This window comes from Octopus bimaculoides, chromosome 20, assembly GCF_046866305.1.
Source record: "Octopus bimaculoides isolate indiv1 chromosome 20, ASM4686630v1, whole genome shotgun sequence".
NCBI lineage: Eukaryota > Metazoa > Mollusca > Cephalopoda > Octopoda > Octopodidae > Octopus > Octopus bimaculoides.
In genome coordinates, this window is record NC_142947.1 from 7855745 (window position 1) to 7878696 (window position 22952).

Consider the following 22952-nt stretch of genomic DNA (forward strand, 5'->3'; position numbering starts at 1 on the left):
ACACATACCACACATACATTCGTACACCAATCCTCCACTACATACACCAAACACGATGAAGCTACATGGTACAATGCTCCAGGATTTCCATACACACACACACACACACACACACCACAGATCACATACAGCCACACTACATTACATACAATCGCACACATCCACCACATGCTATACACGCACACCATATCACATGTGTGTCACTTCCACACACCACAAACATCCCCCGCATCACAGTAAAAGCTCCATGTCAGAATGTTCCAAGAGTTAACATGGATGATGAGGTCTGTTTTACTGACATCTTTACTTCAAACTGAACACTGCAAGGAAGAAAAAGGAGGAGGAGGAGGAGGAAATCAATAACTGTTCAATGGTGTATAGTGAGTAACATTGACCAGGCTGCTTGCTACGCTACACGACTAGAGGGGAATGTAAAACTGACTGTTCTCTCTTCATACCACCGCTGCCGTCACCACCTCACATTCACTGCATTTGTTCCCCACCACACACACACACACACACACAGACATGCACACTTTTATTTCCATTTTCCTTCCAGCTTTTATCTCATTAAAGAAGCAACAATTACCATTGTTATTAATTCCCTCCTCCACCTCCTTATTGTTATTGGTGACACTGTGTGCCTTACCCCTAACTTTCTGGCAACATTATTATTATTATCATTATTATTATTATTATTATTATTATTATGTACCAGTCTTTGCAGTAAAAGTTACATCAATAAAAATGTAATAGATTTCTATATTTATTCACTCAAACAATGTGTAGTGGAGGCGGCATTGACGGTTGTGGTGGAGGTGGCATTGACGGTTGTGGTGGAGGCGGCATTGACGGTTGTGGTGGAGGTGGCATTGACGGTTGTGGTGGAGGTGGCATTGACGGTTGTGGTGGAGGTGGCATTGACGGTTGTGGTGGAGGTGGCATTGACGGTTGTGGTGGAGGCGGCATTGACGGTTGTGGTGGAGGCGGCATTGACGGTTGTGGTGGAGGCGGCATTGACGGTTGTGGTGGAGGTGGCATTGACGGTTGTGGTGGAGGTGGCATTGACGGTTGTGGTGGAGGCGGCATTGACGGTTGTGGTGGAGGCGGCATTGACGGTTGTGGTGGAGGTGGCATTGACGGTTGTGGTGGAGGTGGCATTGACGGTTGTGGTGGAGGTGGCATTGACGGTTGTGGTGGAGGCGGCATTGATGGTTGTGGTGGAGGTGGCAGGAGTGAGCCTCAGAGTCAGCCCTGCCTCCCCCACTCCTCAGTCCCATCACCAAAGCCAGATGTCTGGTGAAAGACAGTTCTGAAGGAAATATTGGTTTCAAATGTTGGCACAAGGCCAGCAATTTTGAGGGAGGGGATAAGTCAATTACATCGACCCCCACTGCTCAACTGGTACTTAATTTTATCAACCCTGAAAGGATGAAAGGCAAAGTCGACCTCGGCAGAATTTGAACTCAGATCGTAAAGACAGACAAAATGCTGCTAAGCCTGGTGTGCTAACAATTCTGCCAGCTCACTGCCTTAGACCTGAAGGAAATTATTGCTCCATAACTAATACCATCACAGCCCAAGAAAATTATTTGAGCATCGAGTCTAGGTATTTCATTGGGTTTAGGGCAAGCCAGCGAAATCTTACTCACCTAAATTTTTATTCGTCATAGCCGTAAAATTATTTAAAACAGTAGATTATCATCCAATCCAAGAGGAAATATAACTTGTTTATCCACTTCTATGAAACCTACCAACACGGGGAGAACTAGATGTTAACTGTGATGCTAGAGGTGGGCTCAAACTAAAGTTTATATATTTAACTCTTTGCAGATGGGAAGCAGTACTGACCGCATTGAAACACTGTGTGTGTGAGCAGTGCAATGTCTTGCTCTGTGTGGCACTGTGTTTTCAAATATACCACACTGAGAAGAATCCGTAAATACGCTGTAAAATTCCTTGTATGAAAAATTATGTAGTAACTGAATGGCCTAATACCAGTGCACAGCACAGACTGTCAGTACTATATCTGTCTGCAAGGGGTTAAAAACCTGAAGAATCCTAAATCTTTGCGATCAGTATCAGTTAGGGTGTCAGTGTCACAGATGTCTATGTCAGGGGTCAGTGTTACAGAGGTCTGTATAAATTAGGGCTCAGTGCAAGAAAGGTCTGTGCCAGTTAGGGGTCAGCAGATTTGTATTGTTGCACCAAGCTGAGGTTTCATTTCATCTGGTTGAAGGATTCTACATCACATGCACCTCATGTCTACAAATCATCAGAAATCCCAAATTAAAGCCAGCATGGCAATATTTTTTACTTCAAACACCAGACAGATGTTAAAACCATAAGTGATGATGATGGTGGTTGTGGAGGCAAATGTTGATGGTGGTGGTGGTAGTGAGATGATGGTGGTGATGGTTGTGGCAGTGGTGGTGGTAAGTGGGAATGGTGTGATGATGATAGGAATGGTGGCTGTGGTGAGTGGTGGTTGTGACAGGATAATGGCACAGGTTATGGTGATGGGAGTGAGTGGGGAAGGTGTAATGGTGGTGGTTGGCAATGGTGTGATGACTGTGGTGGTGATGTTGAGTGGTCAACAATAAGAGGTCGTCACTCAGGTTTCAAATGATTCAACTTAAAACTTGAGTAGTTTTCCAAAAATGGAAACTTGATGTTGGTCAATAATTCTTTCGAGACTGCCTGCTTTCTGTGAAGGTCTCGGTTCAAAGAGAGACAAGGAAATTTCCATAAAAACAAAGAACAGTAAATTAAAATAATTTTCTGTGTAAACTTGGTCAAATTAATTCTGATTCTCTATTGATTGAGAATTCAGTAAATAGGGGAAAATTTCTCATAGAATTTGGCGTAAGAAATAAATTGATTTCAATAGCAACATTATCATCAACATTAAATCCACCATCACCACCACTTCTGCCAACAATAATTTTAAAATATAATTCTGTAGCTGTTCTTTGTGTGAGTATATGTATGTGAAGGCACATGGCTCAGTGGTTAGGGCATTGACCTTACGATCGTGAAGTTGTGAGTTTGATTCCCAGACCAGGATGTGTGTTATTTTCTTGAGCAAGGATGTATTGTTTATCAATAAAAAAAACATGTCTGAAACAGCTGTAATGAACCACAGCCCATTATACTCTTGAAGTGGTTGGCATTAGGAAGGGCATCCATCCATAGAAACCATGCTAAATCAGACTAGAACTTGGGAGATCTCTGGCTTACCAGTTCCAGTCAAACCATCTAAATCCATGCCAGCATGGAAAGCAGATGTTAAATGATCACACACACACACACACACACACACACACACACACACACACACAGTTTAGTCATTGCATACATGCATGCGTGTATGTGTGTAGTAGTTTAGTGTTCCTCACTCACTTTCCTTATGCTCTTGAATGCTCCACTTGCTCTTTTATAATGTGAGGAAGTCATGTATCTCCTCTAAAGCAGGAAACCTGTTCCTGATCCTTCCCTCATGCTTTAGCCCTCTCATCATATATCACAGACACACACATGTATATGTGTAAGTGTGCACATATTATAGTCCCAACAGACAGATGAAAAAAAGCTCCAGCAGAAATACAGCAACATTAAACTGAACAGATTAGATGTGGCACAGCAAGCAAAGGACAACCAGTTAAGAGGACAGTTGTTCAAATCATGTCATTGGTAGTATTAAAGTATTATGTCATGGTTCCAACTCCATCGATGGAAGAGGGGGTGGGGGTGGAAGGAACATTATACAAAAACAAACACATTCACTTCTAACAACAGTAACAGCAATAATAACGGCAGCAACATTAGTTTGTCATTTTATAGAGAAAAGGTCAAATTTGTTTCAAAAATAAAGGTTTCCGTCAGTTATTGTGTCTTGTTATTTTGGCAATATGGTGGTGGTGGTGATGGTGGTGGTGGTGGTGGTGGTGATGGTTCTGGCAGTGGTGGTGGATGTAGCGGTGGTTATGGTGATGGTGTTGATGGTGGTGGTGCTTGTTACATGGTGGTGGTGTGTGATGATGATGGTGTAGTGGTAGCATGTGGTTGTAGTGGTGGTAATTGGTGGTGTAGCAGTGATGTGTGGCAGTTTCTAGTTATGGTTGTAATGGCGGTGGTATGTAGTGGTGGTGTGCAATGGTAGAGGTGGAATGACAGCAATGTATGGGAATATACTGCACAGAAGAATTTAACCTATGACCATGTGTGTGTGTGTGTGTGTGTGTGTGTGTGTGTGTGTGTATGTGTGTGTGTGTGTATATACAAGTGTGTGGTGTAAATGTGTGTATATGTTTGTATGTTGTGAGTGTGTGTGTGGGTGAGAAACAAATATCAAACTGATGTTGCCTTCTCTTCAGATATGTAAATATACCATGGAAGCAAGAATACTATAATAATGTGAGGAGATCAGTGACTTGTGACACAGTTAGACATCAATTAGCCATTGGCGAGACTGCAGTTAGCCATCGGCGAGACTGCGGTTAGCCATCGGCGAGACTGTGGTTAGCCATCGGCGAGACTGCAGTTAGCCACCGGCAAGACTGCGGTTGGCCATTGGCGAGACTGTGGTTAGCCATCGGTGAGACTGCGGTTGGCCATTGGCGAGACTGCGGTTAGCCATCGCTGAGACTGCGGTTAGCCATCGGTGAGACTGCGGTTGGCCATTGGCGAGACTGTGGTTAGCCATCGGTGAGACTGCAGTTGGCCATTGGCGAGACTGCGGTTAGCCATCGGTGAGACTGCAGTTAGCCATCGGCAATCAGTGAGATGGTACCTAGCCATCAGGGAGGCGCCGGCTAGCCATCAGGAAGGCAGGTAGAGAAAGAAGTTGAAGATATTGATAATGATAATGGTGACAATAATAGACTAATGAACTAAGACCTCTACCTGTAACACTGATGACATCAGTATCACCGTCTGAAGCCTGCTATTCAACTCCACTCCTACCACTACTACCATCATCATCATTAGCAACAAGAAGAAACAAAGTGATAGTGACAACACAGTGCACCCTTTAGGTCATCAACAACGTCTGTAGCAAGATTTGAAACCCCGACTACCACATCACTCGTTTAGTGCGCACTAACTAATTAACAGTTAAATATCATTGTTTACAACACATTAATTACAAACTGCTATATGTGGGGGTGTATATTGAATGTAGCCTATATGTAGTTGAGTGCATAAGTGTGTGTGTGTGTATAGTGTCATATGAATCTATGATTGTATATGACAATGTGTATAGAGTGGGGTGTTCATAAAGTAGTAAAACAACCCAATTTGTAAAATGGGGCCGCTAGGTCAAACAATACCCCACCCTTCACCATCTCCCACCCTGTTTATGGTGATGTAACCAAAGGAACATAAAAGCCATCCTGCTGGGTGGATGTTATATTCCTTTGGATTATTAAGGGTGGTTAAGTATACTAAATGACCCTAATTTGACAAAATTGTCAGCTTTACTTTCATTAGAATCACAATGGCTACTCTTATAATTTACAGCACACACAAGCATAGAGACAGACATACAGATGCACATACAGAGATACAGACACACATGTATACATACAAATAGACATACATGTATTACACTTGACCAGATATACACAAACACATGCATACACACAAAAATACAGAAGTATACAGACAGACAGACACACACACACACACATATTACACTAGGCAACAATGCTAACTTCCACACACCATGCACAATGTCATCTCACAAAACACTCTGAAAAATGTCTACATGCCAGCTATGAAAGAGAAGATAACTCCTACATACATCTGTAGACTTGGTTATATACTTTTAACAGAGAGAGGTGTATATAACAGAGAAACAGAACTTGGCTATATATTCTAACATAAGGAGGCAGTACAGTAATAGCAGAGATCCTATCTACAATGTTTAGCTGATTTACAGAGAATCTAGTTGAAATTTGATCAACTTTCAACATAGGTCTGTGATCTGCATAGATTATTAAGTACATTTAAATGCTAATTGATATTATTAGGAATTATAATTAGGTATCATGCCAAACATAATTAATTAACACTTATATACAGCTTTGTCCTTTGATCTTCATTTTCTATGATCGTGGGATTCTGGTTTTACATTTGTCTAAGAGTTGTTGTGCCATGTGAAATGGAAACGTCTCCGAAACTTAGTTTTGGTTTCATGGTGGGAAATAAGGAATAAACCTCCTCCTGGATAAGGTGCTAGCATACATTACATGTGACTTTCCCAATAAACAGTCATCCATTCCCACCAATTGTAGAGCAAACTGTTCTACTGAGAAATAGACTGCAATGGACTTGAACACAATGTCTTATAACTCATCCACTGGGTCATACCACCCCAGCCCGTTTTGCTACACAGAATCCTAGACAGATTTATCAAGAAAATGATGGTTTTGTCTGAATTTTTAAGAGAAAATATTGCTACATAAAAATCACTGGTGCTGGTTCCACATAAAAAACACTGGTGCCATTTAAAAAGCACCCAGTACTCTATAAAGTGGTTGGCATTAGGAAGGGCATCCGGCCGTAGAAACCATGCCAAAACAGGCAATGGAGCTTGATGTAACCTTACCAGTTCTTGTCAAACCATCCAAGTCATGCCAGCATTATTGTCCTCATCATGGTTATTATAGTCACAATATCTCAGTAACGGAACCATCCAACCATCTCCAGAAATTATCATTATTATACATTGATAAATTTAATTGAGTGTCCCCATCTTCATTGTTACGGTCACAACATCTCGGCTTTTGTACCCACATACCTTGGGCAGGTTTCTACCATATTGTTTTGGGAATTAAGAACAAAACTCTTTATTAAATACATGGAGGTACATTGTGGGCAATCCTTTGTTCATAACAGTAATATTCTCTGTTATTCTACATGGGAGGTCAAATGTTCATGAATAGGTTTTTGTCAGAAAAGTGGATGAAATAAATACTACTGAGTTGTAAATGAGTGTTTTTAAGCCTTCCTCATCAATCAGATAGATTACCATATAACCATGAATGTAATATCGGTTGGATAGGTCTACAAATTTAATATTTTCATATGATTTATCAAAACAAATAGTTTTTATTATACTTCTGTAATAGAAGGAGTACTGAGTGACTAAAGGTGAGACAGTTTCTCACCAGAGATGAAGTTGTCCCAGGTACAAATTAAAAGACAATTTAGTTTAAGATTACAGTATAGATGTAGCTTACCTTTGATGAGAACTGTCCACCGGAGCCCTCAAATTTAATCGTTCCTGAGGCAGTACGACGAAATCGGGCATCATCTTCCTCAAGCCGAACATTCCTACAAAGACAACAAATACCCTTTAGAAATATATTTACATCAACATTAGAATTCCATTATTACCGTTAACGACAATGTCGTATGACTGAAGACTGTGTCTTTAGTTTCAACAGGGCCATATTCTTGGCAATAATAAATATTAATCACTCTTCCCCCGCCAGGCCGTCCCTCGGGCAGGCCACACAAGGTAAAATGAAATAGATTTTCATGTGAGGATATAAAGATATTGTAAGGAGAAGCTTCGAACGTTTAATCACAACAAATACACACACACACGTTTGTTTGTGTCTGCGTGCGTGTAAGAGTGTGTATGTGTGTGTGTGTGGGGGGGGGGGGGTATCAGACTAGAAAGGAGATAAAGTGTGCTATCCTGATGCCATATCAATCAACGTGGTGTTGTACAAGGGAGTTAACTCTCACTGACTCTATCCAAAATAAACATTCATACATTTGCGTGAAAGTTAAAATTTTGTCTATGGATTTGTTAGTGTCTTCGTGTGATTAATTAGCATTTAATTAGGATTCTGTAGGAAATGTCTCATTAATAAAATATAGCTGAGCATTTATATCTTAGTGAAAGAGAATCAATGGAAGGCAATAGTTATTTTGTGTGTGTGCATACATATATATATATAAATATATATATATATATATACATATATATATATAATAAACACACACAAACTAAAATGGAGTGTATATACACATATAGATCACTTCTGGGGTAACATCCAACACTACAGAGTTAAAAGTTAGGGGCGAGGATATATATAGATATATAGGTCATTTCTGAAGTAACATGGTACCCCAAAAGATTACACAGGTAAAGGTTAAACTGGGGACTCACACACACACGTCATTTTTCTAGCAACACAACAAACGGCAATGATACTCAATGCCTTAAAAGAGTCCTACAGAACTTAGAGAAATTGAACCCAGTGATAAGAGACAATAGCGTAGGATGCAACGAATGCCACACTCAACGAGTGCAACACTCCATAATTAACACAACGAATACTTAATACTTCATCCGTCATTCGACAGACAAAGCATGTGGTTAGTAGTGGTTTCAATGTTGATATCAAGAATATTAGAATATGGGTTCGATTCTCTGACCTGCGGCACACTGTGTCCTTGTGCAAGGTACTCTCCATTTCACACAGTTTCAGTACATTCAGCTGAAAATAAGTACAAGTAATAGCTGGTGGGTCAACTCTACAATAGACTGGTGCCCCATTCGGTCGGAGAGGGAACGTGCACTACACCACAGAAACTGGGATACACTCAAGCTTATTCAGCCTGTAACCTTGCAACACTCAACAGATAACGCACAAAGTACCACACCCTGCTGCCCATTATCAAAGATGTGGTTAGAAGAGGTCTCAGGTTGATAGGGATATTATAACATATGCAGTTTGATGCAATAAATAAGAAAATGTGCTGATATGCATAAGAAGTTCGTTTCTCAACCATGTGGGCTTGGGTTCAGACCATGATAAAAATAAAAACTAAACACAAGGTACTTTAAAGATCAGCAGAATCAGATTTATTACTTTTAATATAATTTGAGCAGTTCAACTGTTGTGGTGGTGGTTGTGGTATAGACACTGCCATAATGTGTCACAGTTGTATAGATAACGTTGTAGAGTGCCATTGTGGGGGTTCATTGAGTGCAGCATTATGGACCAGTTTGGAGAGCACTGATACAGAATACAGTCCAGTCTCCATTAAAATGGTCAAGGCTGCTAGAAAGACTGGTGTTCTTACATGCGTGTGTGTGCGTGTGTACATGTGCAAAACACACACACACATGTAATGGATCTATTTATAAATGGCACCATTAAACAGTCTGCCGACACCAAAGCGGAGAAATGAGCAGAAAAATTAATTATTGAACACATTTGAGGACGAAAGCTATGTAATTCTTCTAATTAGATATCTAACCTTTGTTTGCTGCCATCTGATGACAATCTCCACCCCAAATCTACTCAATCACCGACAACTTCCTCCTCCACAATACAAGCTGATGGAGAGTTCATGATCAGTTTCAAATCTCAAGCAAGAAAAGGTTTCATTTCATTCAATTAAGTGCTTTCCAGAAAGCATGGCCTTCACCACAAGCTGTTGCTATCTCTCCTGGAAATGCAACACTACATCTAAGATATTTTTTTACTATAAAGATATTTGGTGGTATGATAGGAGCTGTAGAAAGTACTGGACAAAATACCTTGTCACCTTTAGCTAGGGATGTTTATGTTCTAATCCTGTCCATTTTCCTTTTCACTTTTCTATACCAGTCATATAACAAAGTCAACTATATAAACCTTAAACATTGGCCTTGTATCACTTAATTATATTTTTTTTTCTATAAGGTGGCGAGCTGGCAGGTTCGTTAGCATGACGGGCAAAATTCTTAGCAGCGTTTCATCTGTCTTTACATTCTGAGTTCAAATTCTGCCAAGATCAACTTCACCTTTCCTCCTTTCGGAGTCGATATATTAAGTAATCGATTAGTCCTCTGCCCCAAATTTCAGGCCTTGTGCCTTTAGCAGAAAGGATTATTATTATTATTATTATCATTAAGGTAGTGAGCTGACAGAATCATTAGCATGCTGGACAAAATGGCAGAATTTGAACTCAAAATGTAAAGACAGATGAAATGCCGCTAAGCATTTTGTCCAGCATGCTAATGATTCTGTCAGTTTCAAATCTCAAGCAAGAAAAGGTTTCATCCATCTTTGCATTCTGAGGACAAATTCTGCCGAGGTCAACTTTGCCTTTCATCTTTTCGGGGGTCAATAAAATAAGTACCAGTTGAACACTGGGGTCGATGTAATCAACTTAACACCTACCACAACATTTCTGGCCATGTGCCAAAATTTGAAGCCATTATTATTAGTTAATAATAATAATGATAAATAATTTGTTTTAAGAAATATTGCTGTTGTTACAAATATGATAGACCAAAGTCAGTAACATGGTTCAATTCCCAGTAGGTGCTACTTTATTTCGATTATTTGAGCCCTTGGGAAAACATACACATCACAACATCTCAAACTCACACCTCCTCTTCTACTTTAAATCTTAATCTTACCTGCCCGTCTTTATCTTTTCAGCCTCACCCCCACCTAATCTTAATTACATATGCCCATCACTAATTAGGGAAGAAATAAACCCCGCCCCCATCTCCTCCCCCTTTCACCCCATATATGATCCCTAAAAAGGAATTATATTCTCTTCAGCCCTCTATCTTTCTATGTTGGGATATTTGAAGTGTGGAAAAAACAGATGGAAGGGATGAAGTGTGGGAGGCAGAGGTGGGTAAATATCAGAGATTACAGAGGGACAGGGGGAGATGAGGGAACTGCTAAGATTTCCAGCAGAGATAACTACCACCACCACCACTGTTGCTATTACTACTACTACTACTACTACTACATTACCACCACCATTACTACTACCACTACCAAAATCACCACCACCACTGCATCACAACTACCACTGTACTACTATCATTACTACTACAAATGATTTCTTAACAGGAGACTATAACAAGGAGCTGGTGGAGAAAAGCATAGCTGCTTGTATAGACCCTAGTTAATAACTGTTAGCAGGATTTGAACTCAGACTGTAAACAATGAAAAATAATGATTGGTCTATAGTTCCATGTTCTACCTTTAGGCTAATAGTCCCCTATTCTAAATGGTATTTGACCCTATAGTTCCCTCTAATATATACTGTTAGGCTGAGCATGTCCTGCTCTGATATTAGGCTTTATGGTCCCCTATAATGGTGTTAAGCCTATAGAGCCCTAATCCAAATAGTGTTAGGCCCTATAGTCCCCTGTTATAGTGTTAGGCTTATACTACAATTATAAATATAGTTAGGCCTATAGTTCCTTATAGTTCCCTAAATGTGTGCGTGTTTGTGTATGCATGTGCATGTAAATATATGCGTAATATGTGTGAACATAGGTAAGCATGTGTCTATGTATGTATGTATGTGTGTGTATGTGAGCATATGTATGTATGTTTGCATGTGCCTGCATGTATGTATGTGTATATATGGACACGTGTTCATTAATCACTGATGTTATGTTAAATAATATGCAGTGTGTGTGTGTGAGAGAGAGAGAGAGAGAGAGAGAGAGATAGAGAGAGAACTGTTTCATATTGAGATAATGAAGGTTGTTATAACCAAATTAGTCAAGAGGTACCATCTGTTTTGAGAGCTGATTCTTCCAATATGTGAACCAATGACTGCCAGCTTTCCTAAAAATCAGTTTATGCATGGCAAGGGGACGAGGCAGAGTAACAGACTCATCCAATTACAATAATGCTTCTAAAAAAAAAAAAAAAAATTATTATTATTATCATTATTATTATGAAGGCAGTAAGCTGGCAGAATCATTAGTACATTGGGCACGTTTAGCAGCACTTCTTACTCTATACATTCTGAATTCAAATACTGCTGAGGTCAACTTTGTCTTTCATCCTTTCGGGATTGATAAAATAAGCACCAGTTGAACACTGGGATCAATGTGATAAACTATACACTCCCGCCAAAAATTTCAGGCCTTCGGCCTATAGTAGAAACGCTTATCATTGCTATCGTTATTACTATGATAGAACCATTAGCATGGAGCACTGGATTAACCATTAAGTAAAATAAACATGTGCTTAGAGCATCAAGGGAAGGAGGTGGCACCACAGAAATGGTAAATGGTTTACAGCACAAAAGAAATCACTTTAAACTTGCTAAAATAATATTTGGGATGCCTTTATCGCTAACTATAGATGCAGATGTGTTACCTAAGATGAATTTTGAGGATCTGATCAAAGATTTTGCGATTCAAAAAAGTAGGAGGAAACTTTTCAAATATAAATAAAGTGGAAGTGTACAAAAATAAACATTTGTTTCCTTTTTACTGTTTTGTTTCATTTTGAAAATTAAAAATTTGTCTTATGGCTTGTTATTGCTTATATTTTGAATTACATAATCTTTTATGGGGGAACCAAAATCATTTAAGTGCTTAGGGCCTTGATGGAGCTTAATCCAGCCCAGCACGTTAGACAGAATGCATAGCAGTAGTTCTTTGATTATTTATGTTAAGTTCAAATACTGCTGAGGCTAACTTCCATCCTTTCGGGGTTGATAAAATAAGGATCCTATGAAACACTGAGGGAGCAAAGTAATCGCTTAGCCCCTTCCATATAAATTTCAGTCCTTATACCCATAATAGGAAGAACTATTATCAAGGTAGTGAGCTGTCAGGACCCTTAGTGCATTGGACAGAATGCTTAGCAGCATTTCTTCTGGCTCATTACATTCTCAGTTCAAATACTGCTGAGGTTGACTTGGCCTTTCATCTACCTAGGGTCAATAAAATAAAGCACTGGGCAAAAACTGGGGTTGATGTAATCAACTAACTCCCTTTCTGTAAAATTGCTGGCCTTGTGCCAAAATATGAAACAAGGGGGGCGAACTGGCAGACTGGTTAGTGCACTGGACAAAATGCATAGCAGTATTTTGCTTGTCGCTACGTTGAGTTCAAATTTTGCCTTTCATCCTTTCAGGGTCAATAAAATAAGTACCAGTTGAACACTGGGGATCAATGTAATCAACTCATCCCCTCCCCCAAAATTGCTGCCCTTGTGGCAAAATTCGAAACCATGATTATTAATGTTTTGAGCTGATATCAAAAATCCTTATATCTAGCATGTCCTGACTAAGTGGCTGTCTCCCATTTTGAGAAGGAGACTTATGTTCACTAGTTTCATAAATAATTTTATTTCGAGTGTGTGTGTGTGTGTGTGTGTGTGTGCATGCGCACATTGCACTATGAGTGAGCAATACAGTTTTTGTCAACCAGTTTCACTCACCAGGCATTGGTCATGCCAAAGCCATAGTGAAAAACACTCGAGTGATGCCGCACAGTGAGAATGAACCTGAAATCTTGCAAATGTGAAGTGAACTTCTTTGCTTCACAGTCAAGGTCCCCGACCCCAGAGTAAATGATTTCTTCTTGTTTCTTGAATATATTTGTGAGTATGTAAGACTGTGTGTGCAAGAGCATGTAGTATCTGTGCATGCATATGTGCATGCAAGTAAGAACGTGTCACATAAGAGAGTGTATATGAGTGTGTGTACGTATGCATGAGAACATGGATACATGCACATTAAAGAGAGAGAGAGTGTGTGTGTGTGTGAGATAAGGCAATAGAGTCCATGATAAGCATGTCTTCCACACATGCCCCTCTCTTACCACTAAACACTTCATTCTTAAACCTGTGTTATCAGGTGTGAGCCTTCTCCTCCCCACCCACACACGCACACCTTCCGCCAAATTATCAAACCTGAAGAACTGAACATCCTGACCAATGACAGACCAAATATACAGTTACCAAGGAAACATTAAGGAGTCTTCACACTATAAAATTAATTCACATCTATTAAAAATAACTTTAAAAAAAAAAAGTGAAGATTTCTTATCAAATACTTGGTTGGTGGAAGATTTGGGAAACTTCTATTAGATTAGGACTAGAAGTGATGGTGGTAATAGTATGATGGGAATGGTGGTGGTCATTGTGGAAGTGTAATGGTGGTGGTGAAGATGGTATTGGTTGGTAGAGATGGTGACATTGTCGGTGATAGTGATGATAAAGATGGAGGGGAGAGAATGGTGATGGTGGTGTTATTTAGCTTATCTGTACGCCCGCCCCGTGTGTGCATACATGTGTGTCTACTACATTATCTGTCGGCCATCTATGGGAGAGGGGCAGGGGGAGAGGGGAGATAGAGAGAGAGAGAGAGAGAGAGAGAGAGAGAGAGAGAGAGCAAACCATGGGATCGTAACATAGTGAAGCAGCCGGCAGGTCATTAAGACCCCGGAGACATAAAAACCTCCAACTATTCAGATATGATCCTTTGTGTTCTGAGTAAAACAAAATCACACCAAAGTCTGATTGGTCTTCCTTAGAGTCAATAAAATAACGTACCAGTCAAGTTCTGGGGTCAATTAACATTCTCCAACGCTCCCTAGATTGGATCAGATTTATAACAGAAAATTAAGCGAACGCACCACCGTGTCATGCAAATGGCATGTAGAAGCACCCATTACACTCTTGGAGTGGTTGGTGTTAAGAAGGGCATCCAGCCATAGAAAACCATACCAAATGAGACTGGAGTCCGGTGCAGCCTTCCAGTTTGCCAGCCCAGTCAAAGTGTCCAACCCAACCACAACAGATGTTAATTGATGATGATATATATATATATATCTATGTATATTTATGTGTGTGTTTGTGTTTCTCCCCCCACCATCACTTGACAACCGATGTTTGTGTGTTTATGTCCCTGTAACTTAGCAGTTCGGCAAAAGACTGATAGAATAAGTACTAGGCTTACAAAGTCCTAGGGTCGATTTGCTCGACTGAAGGCGGTGCTCCAGCATGGCCGCAGTCAAATGACTGAAACAAGTAAAAGAGTATATATACATACACACATACATACATGCCATCCAGAGCAACAATTATAACTATTGCTGACATGACTATTATGCCAGACATTAAATATGGTAGTTATGTCCAACACTTAATTTTACATCATTAATGATAATCTTCAGAAAAATTAGCAAATATTGTCATTTGAGAATGAGATTAAATGAATGTGATACACTAAAAATAAGAACAGGACTAGTTGAAGCAGTTGGGAACACGAAAAAAAAAAAAAAAAAAAAAGAAAGGGCAGGGGATCAACAAACACCCGGAACAATTTCATAGCAAATAATTGGCTAAAAACCTTGTAGAATATTGCACTTTTAGACACTGTAAACATCCCAAGAAAGTTGCCACACAAATTAAAACTATAGTGAAGTTAGACTGACCCAGTGAGATTAAAAAGTAAACATTGGACAGAGGTCAATGAAGTGTGGTCACTTTGACATTGCGCAGAGGTTGCATTATCAGGTGGGTGCTGAGGCTAATAACACAGCTCTCAGTTATTTCAGCCACAGACAAAACAGTTGTAAATACTTCCTGCAATCTACTTAACATATCTGGTCACTACACTGGGGAACGGACAAAAATAGATTGCAACACCACCACCACCACCACCATCACCACTGCAAATAACCAACCATCTCAAGTAACCCCTGTAATTACTCAATATACATAACATATAGATACATACATACACAGCACACCAAGACTATTACTATCAGAACGTACACATCTCTCTCTATACACACACATCTATACAAGCGCACACACAAATAGTGTGTGTTCCATTTTACAATGGAAGGAGGGGAGAGAGAAAGAAAAAACGCATTCAATACATGTTCAAGAGTATATATTTGAATGTGAGTCTTCAGTTTATTATTGTTGAAGTAAATATGGAAATAGGAAACTTGGAGTAGTGATTATCTAGTGAAGCCTCACTTTTTGAATAAGTGTGTATGTGTGTGTACATGTATGTATATCCGCATGTGTGGGGGGGGGGGGGGGGAAAGTAAATTTCCCTGTGCCTTTTGCCTTATCTGTCCACCCCCTACACCCACATCAATTACTTTGGTACATACCAAACAGCGCAATGCTCTATCAGAACGGGGAGAGGGAACAAACAGCCACCCTAACTGTCTTAGTGTAGATAGTGGGGATGGGGGGGGGGAGGGTAGCTCCAGCTCTGTCTAACCTCTACATGTTGAAGGAGATGGTGGGTAGAGGGAGCATTTTTTTTTCTCCCTAATATAAAAAAGGTCAACCCTTTTCTATTTCCCAAAGAGCTGGCTCCAAACCAGCTTCATCTTGGTAGTTCAATCTGTTAGAAATAACAGCCAAATCTTCTGCGAATCACACAATGTGAGGGTACATGAGATAACGTAGTTGGAGATACCCCCAGAAAAGGCGGGATGGTCACAGCTAGCACATCTTTAATTATAGATCAGGACTGACCAGGGGTTAAACAACAACTGCAGCCATTTCATATAATTAAATTGTTCATGTTCTAAAGGTAAGCAGGGTTAATACAGCTTTCCACTAAAAAAGGGAACATTTTGCAGTGAAGGTAAGGATCTTGTAATCTACTCTACAATCAGCTCAGTTCACTTCACAATATATGCCATAATATGAAGATGAGAGCTAAACCTCCTCCTGGATATGAGGTTAGTCTATCACAGATTAACATTCCCTTATGATCTGATATCCACTGGCATCTAGGTTATCTGAGCTGGAATATAGTATCTGCCTAGACAAAAAGAATTATCAGCAGAAGAAGTGAATATACATCACCTATAAGCAGATAGTTCATTAACTTAATTATGTAAATTATACCAACCAAAAATTCCTGTTTTATGTAGAAATATTTGTTAACTGATTACCAAGCTTGGTTAGATTCTGCTGATGGGAGTCTACTAGAATGAAACATGAATATAGTTGTCCCCTTCACCTGAAAACAAAAGCCATGTATTTCTTCTTCTAAACAAGTAAATTTACATCGCGGTTAACTCCTACTTATCTCCCTTCCCTTTGACAGTTGCTAACAATCACCGTTGGGCTTTTATTTTCTTCCTCAAACTAAAACAAATTTTAACTAATTGAGAATATTTTGTGTACAAGATTTCAATGGATTAGCTTTTAAATGAATTAGCTTTGTGGCATTTCGCCTGTCTTTATGTTCTGAGTTCAAATTCCACCAAGGCTTACTTTGCCTTTCATCCATTTGGGGTCGATAGATTAAGTACCAGTTGTAATCGACTAGTCTCCTCCCCCAAAATTTCAGGCCTTGTTCCTATAGCAGAAAGGGTTATTATTAATTGTGGTGGTGGTGGCCCCAGACACAGCTAAAAGACAGGAATATTCAGTTGAAAAATACATAAAGGGAGAGTAGGCTGAGGGTAGGAGGGGGGGTGTAACAGTAGGAGGCCAGGGTGAGGGTGGCGAAGATATTACTATCTTTCTATCACTTTCCAATATCATTAAAGCCTGTGTAGGTATGTGTGTGTGTGTGTGGATGCATGTCTGCATACACATGTGTGCGCATATCTATAATTATGTACTTGTGATTGTATGAATGTATGTGTGTGTGTGTCCAATCAACAGTGTCAGATTACTTACCGTAACATACCACTAGAGTAAAGTAGGTTAATAAGAGGGGAACCCTGTATATAGGGTTGTATACATGTGAGTAGGACATTTTAGATGTGTGTGTGTGTGTGTGTGTAGGTCATTTATGTGGGTATGTGTGCATGTGTGGGACATTTTATGTGTGTAGGACATTGTGTGTGTGTGTGTAAAACATTTATGTGGGTGTGCGTGTGTAGAACATTGTATGTGTGTGTGTGTGTGTAGGACATTTTGTATGTGTAGGATGTGTGTGTGTGTGTGTGGGCTTGTATGGCTGTGTGATAGGAAATTTGCTTCCCAACCACATGGTTTTCAGTTCTGTTTCACTGCATGACACCTTATGCAAGTGTCTTCTTCTATAGCCCCAGGTCAACCAAAGCCTTGTGATTTGGTAGGCAAAAACTGAAAGAAGCTCATCTTAGGTGTATGTCTGTATGGGTGTGTATGTGTGTATGTAAGTATGGGTGGATGGGTATGTATGTGTGTGTGGGTGGATGGGTGTGTGTGTTAGTTACTGCCTCCTTGCTTTGACATTGCATGATAGTCGTAAACAAGTGTCACCGTCATGCATGCTGCGTTCAATCTTCCCTGAAAAAACATCTCAGATCAAGGGGAAATATTAACTTACCTCACATCAACTCAACTTGCACAAAATAAATACCAGCAGGTATTTTTATTTGACACTTGCTCAAGGTGCAGTGGAATAAGTTTGAAACTGCAGCTAATGCGACTGAGCAGTAAAGTTGTAAACCATTGCACCAGCTTCCGCCTAACCCTCCTCTTTCAGAGACGGAGCTGAACAATATGAATATTGTATTAACGTGTTAATTGTCACCAAGTTAGAAGAACTTTGTTCATATAATAATCATAACAATAACTATGGTCAGTATTAATGTTGATGGTAATCAGTAGTCACAAAATATCAAACATGCTGTGTGATATGATCACATGATGTCACTTCACATGCTGTGTGATATAGTTACAAGATATCACCTAATGTGCATAATATAGTCACAAGATATCACCTAACAAGTTGTGTGATATGGTCACAAGATATCACCTAACAAGTTGTGTGATATGGTCACAAGGTATCACCTAACAAGTTGTGTGATATGGTCACAAGATATCACCTAACAAGTTGTGTGATATGGTCACAAGGTATCACCTAACAATTTGTGTGATATGGTCACAAAATATTGCCTATCATGCTGTGTGATATGATAAGATATCACCTAACATGCTTGAATGATATGCAGTGGAAATTACAAATAGAAACAAGATGTTTAATGCATGAAATGATGGTTACCGTTGGTTCAAGGTCTGCTTTTCTGTATCAAAAAATATTATTTATGGAATAAATGAATATGAAAACTGAATGAAGATGATTTATGCAGGCAAACAATAATAGTTAGTAAGAAATAACAGTTTCCATAATCGTGGCACAATTAGTAAAGGGTTAACGGGATCGTATAATAAAAGTCAGTCAAAACAATTGTTAATTTTAACCATGTGGTACACTGGCTGCAAGACTGGGTTAATGATTAGTCTCCATGCTAAATCAAAACATTCTGTATATGTACCTGAGATCAATGAGTGTCATTCGACGTGGCCTCAGTGATTGCTGTTGTTTACGGGTGATCTGTGGGGTACCATAGATGTTTTGGACATCAAACATTCTCACTAATTTGTTTGGCTAAAGCTAACTTGGACAAAACTTGAATTTGTTCGTTGTTCTGTTTTCTAGAAACTCCTTCTTCCTTCAGTTTGGTAACGTTGAACAGTTGTTTTTAGCAAGTTGGCAGCAGATGAAGAATCTTAGGTCCAAACTACGCAGTATTTTTAAGGGTGACCTGTGACCTTAAAAGGGCTTTCAGTTTTTCCTTGAGCAAAGAAGGTGACAAATTTCTAAACGCTCTTCATTATGCCTGTCCAAATGAAGGAAGTGGGGGGTGGAGAAAGAAGTTTCTAGAAATGATAGTTGCTTGTAAACCCCAGTAAAGGGGTGGCTATTTTGTGTGAGTGCGCTAAAGAATCATTGTGCAGACGATGTGAAAGGTTGGTGATAAAACAAGCCTCCTCCTCCTCCTCCACACAGGCCTCCTTGCCTCATTATTATTATTATAATGTAAAAGCCAACATGTGACATTCAACAAAGGAAATGACAATATTTAAACATTGTTTCGGTGTTGTTTCACTTTGTAACAACATTAAACTCACTGACTCCAGCTGGCTGCCTCGTAAGTAATTAATCTTTCAGCTAAATGGGAATGTACATACACATACATATATACATACATATACATACTTTTACATACATAGACATAAAAGCCCCCACAGCTGCTCACTATATTCTTCACACACATATATTTATAAATATAATGTCAACACGAAATCTCTGATAACTAACTTTTGGTGAGTGGAACATTCAAAGTCAGCTGAGGGAGTGAAGAAGCTATGCCAGCCAAGTGAAGCAGTGATATTAGCTGAATGAAGCAATGATATCTGCCGAGTGAAGCAATGATATTTGCCGAGTGAAGCAATGATATCAGCCGAGTGAAGCAATGATATCAGCCGAGTTAAGCAATGATATCAGCCGAGTGAAGCAATGATATCAGCCGAGTGAAGCAATGATATCAGCCGAGTGAAGCAATGATATCAGCCGAGTGAAGCAATGATATCAGCCGAGTGAAGCAATGATATCAGCCGAGTGGAGCAATGATATCAGCCGAGTGGAGCAATGATATCAGCCGAGTGAAGTAATGATATTAGCTGAGTGAAGTAATGTCAGATGAACGAATTAATGATATCATTCAGAGAGAGGCACTTGATACTAATTAAGTTGTACCACAGTTACAAATCTTTATAGAATCATAACTCTGCAGTGGTCATAAACAAGGTAATGACATGTCTATTCCAGTCATAACTATACCAGTCACAGTTCTATCAGTTTTGTGTATTTACATCACTTCTTTTGAGAAGTGGATGTTCAGAGAGTTACTCAAATATTAATAGGTCGGTCAATTTTTCTGGACATTTCCTGCACAGTCCTGCAGTCATGGTGGTAGTAATGGGCTGGTATGGTCATTGAATGGCCCCATTGGGTGATGGTCAATAAGATCAGAGAGTGCAACGGCAAAAGTAAACCATGATTCCACATTTTGAGAGAAACGACTTTGTGGAATTGAATTTCTTGAGTGGTCTGAAATTAAAATCATAAAATAAATTTTTTTTTTTTTTTTTTCATATAATTCATATAATATATGATATAATATAATATATATATTATATATATATATATTATATACAGATATATATAGTTGAAAAGGGGGTTAAGAATTCATACAAATCAAAGGTTATAGGTAAAAAGTAAAAGTAGAAACAGCATGGAAGTATGTTTAAAGAAAAAGAAAATAGTCTTTAAGCATACTTCCATGCTGTTCCCACTTTTCTGTTTTACTTAGACACACACACACATATATATGCAGAGGTTACTTTATATACATGTATATATATATATATATGTATGTGTACGCAAATATATACAAGTGTGTATGTGTGTTGGGTTTTTGTGCATGTTAGGTTTGTGTGTGCATGTTGGGTGTGTATGTGTGTGTATATGTAAAGTATACAGGTAAATGGATGTTGTTGGTTTTGACACAGCATATTCCAATTGCCACATCAATGGAACTACTTGAATTTGCATGTAAGTGACTGAGTATTCCACAGACATGTAACCTTAATGTAACTCACAAACATAATCTATGCGATGAAGTGGTTTGCAAAGCTGGAGCTTTGAATCACAATAAGTTCATCAACTGGACGTCAATAGTCTCCGTCAACCTGAAGCATTGGTCAAAGACACTTGCCCAAGATGCCATATAATGGAATCAAACTCTCAGACTCAGGATCCAGGAGGTTATCCAAGGACAAGAAAAAACATTATAGAAATACTTCATGTTGATACATCTCACTTCAACTGGTTCCAACCAGCAAGCCATGTCCATTTGTTACCAGGAATATTTCAAGATTGGAATCAGTTCAGTCAACTCTGATAGTGGCTTTAATTAGAGACATTATTGGCAGATAGAATCAGTAAGAACACCAGACAATATATCTTTTGGTATTTAGTTACATTCTTCCATGACCAAGAGTTCATTTCTTGCCAAGGCCAACTTCACCTTTTAACCTTCCAGGGGGTTGATAATTATCAACAATCACATCATGATATAATTAAATATACCCCCACCTCTCCACAACACTCTGTGGCCTTGTCAACTGATATTAGGAAGTATTATTAATTATTTTGCTTTAATTAAAATAGAACACACACATGCACAAACACACTATCTTTAGTACATATATACACATTTATACACACTAGCTTTTCACCTTTAAATACATACACACACACGCACACACAACTGTGCTTTATATGGCAGTTCTTCAGCTTTGATCAACCAAACTACCTACTCATGGAACTAGCTAGCACCTAAATGACTGAGAATTCCAGATATGTATTCCGTTAATATATTCTCCAACCAGAATTAGTGCGACGCCTTTGAATTCCAGCTATAGTCCAGTCTGACAGGCTTCCATGCAGTTTCCATTTACCCAATGTCATTTGGGTCCGTGCTCAAAGACACTTGCCCATAATGCTTTGCAATGGGATTGAACCCTAGACTTCATGATTGTGAAGCAACATTTCTAACAACTTGACTACAATGGTGGAGGCTGTAAATGCCTGAATTTCCAATTTTAGCTTCATAATTAAGAGTGAGTGCTGTAAGCTAGCACAGATGAAATGCTACTAAGCATTTTTGCCTGGCTTGCTAACAATTCTGCCAGCTTGCCATAATAATAATAATAATAAGCATAGAAGGCGTGGTAAAAGAGACAAATGTATTAAACATCTGAGTGCTGTAAGCTAGCACAAAAAGAATATAAATGCAAGCATGGCTGAGTCAGTAAAAGAGTGCATTGAGATGTTAGCTAAGTGTAAGGATTCAAAATGACAATAAAGTGGTATGAACACAAGTCAGAAGCTGTGATGAAGAATAATAATTACAAGATTTTATGGGATTTCTCTATAGAGACTGACCATACTAATAAAGCAAGGAGACCAAAGAAGATCATAGAGGATGAAGGGGAAAAAAACAATATGGTACTATAGACTTTGAAAAACTATATGATGATAGAGTGGATACCAAGAAACAAGGAAGAACCCAGTCCTAAACCAGCGAGATGAAAAGATTGTGTAAGACTAAGATGAGAAATGTTTCTGAGGTAATTGGTGCACTTAGCTCAACACCCAAACTGCTGCCTACAAGGCTGAAGGATATTGGAATTGAGACGTGCATTGTCAACTTACAGAAAAGTGTCATCCTGCATTCTGCAAGAATCCTACAAAAGATTGAAATTTGAGGGAACTTGTTGTCACCAAACCTGAAGAGAAATATCTGTGCTAATTAAATTAGCATGTAAAAGCAACGACAAAAA

The 22952-nt window shown here is 39.1% G+C and overlaps 1 protein-coding gene across 4 annotated transcripts in view; it reads right to left on the minus strand.

Annotated features, from left to right (window-relative positions):
* The window catches only part of LOC106869848 (uncharacterized), a 202785-nt gene that overhangs the window by 139904 nt on the left and 39929 nt on the right, over nt 1-22952 (minus strand). For 2 of the 4 annotated variants that reach the window (XM_014915761.3, XM_052975037.2), the window contains exons 2-3: nt 19037-20655; nt 7245-7338 (exon numbers count right to left, since the gene is read on the minus strand). In XM_014915761.3, coding sequence (XP_014771247.2) covers nt 7245-7338; nt 19037-19131 — 189 coding nt within the window. In that variant the 5' untranslated portion in view covers nt 19132-20655. The remainder of the gene's footprint in view (nt 1-7244; nt 7339-19036; nt 20656-22952) is intronic. The other 2 variants (XM_014915765.3, XM_089337947.1) reach the window with 1 other exon arrangement.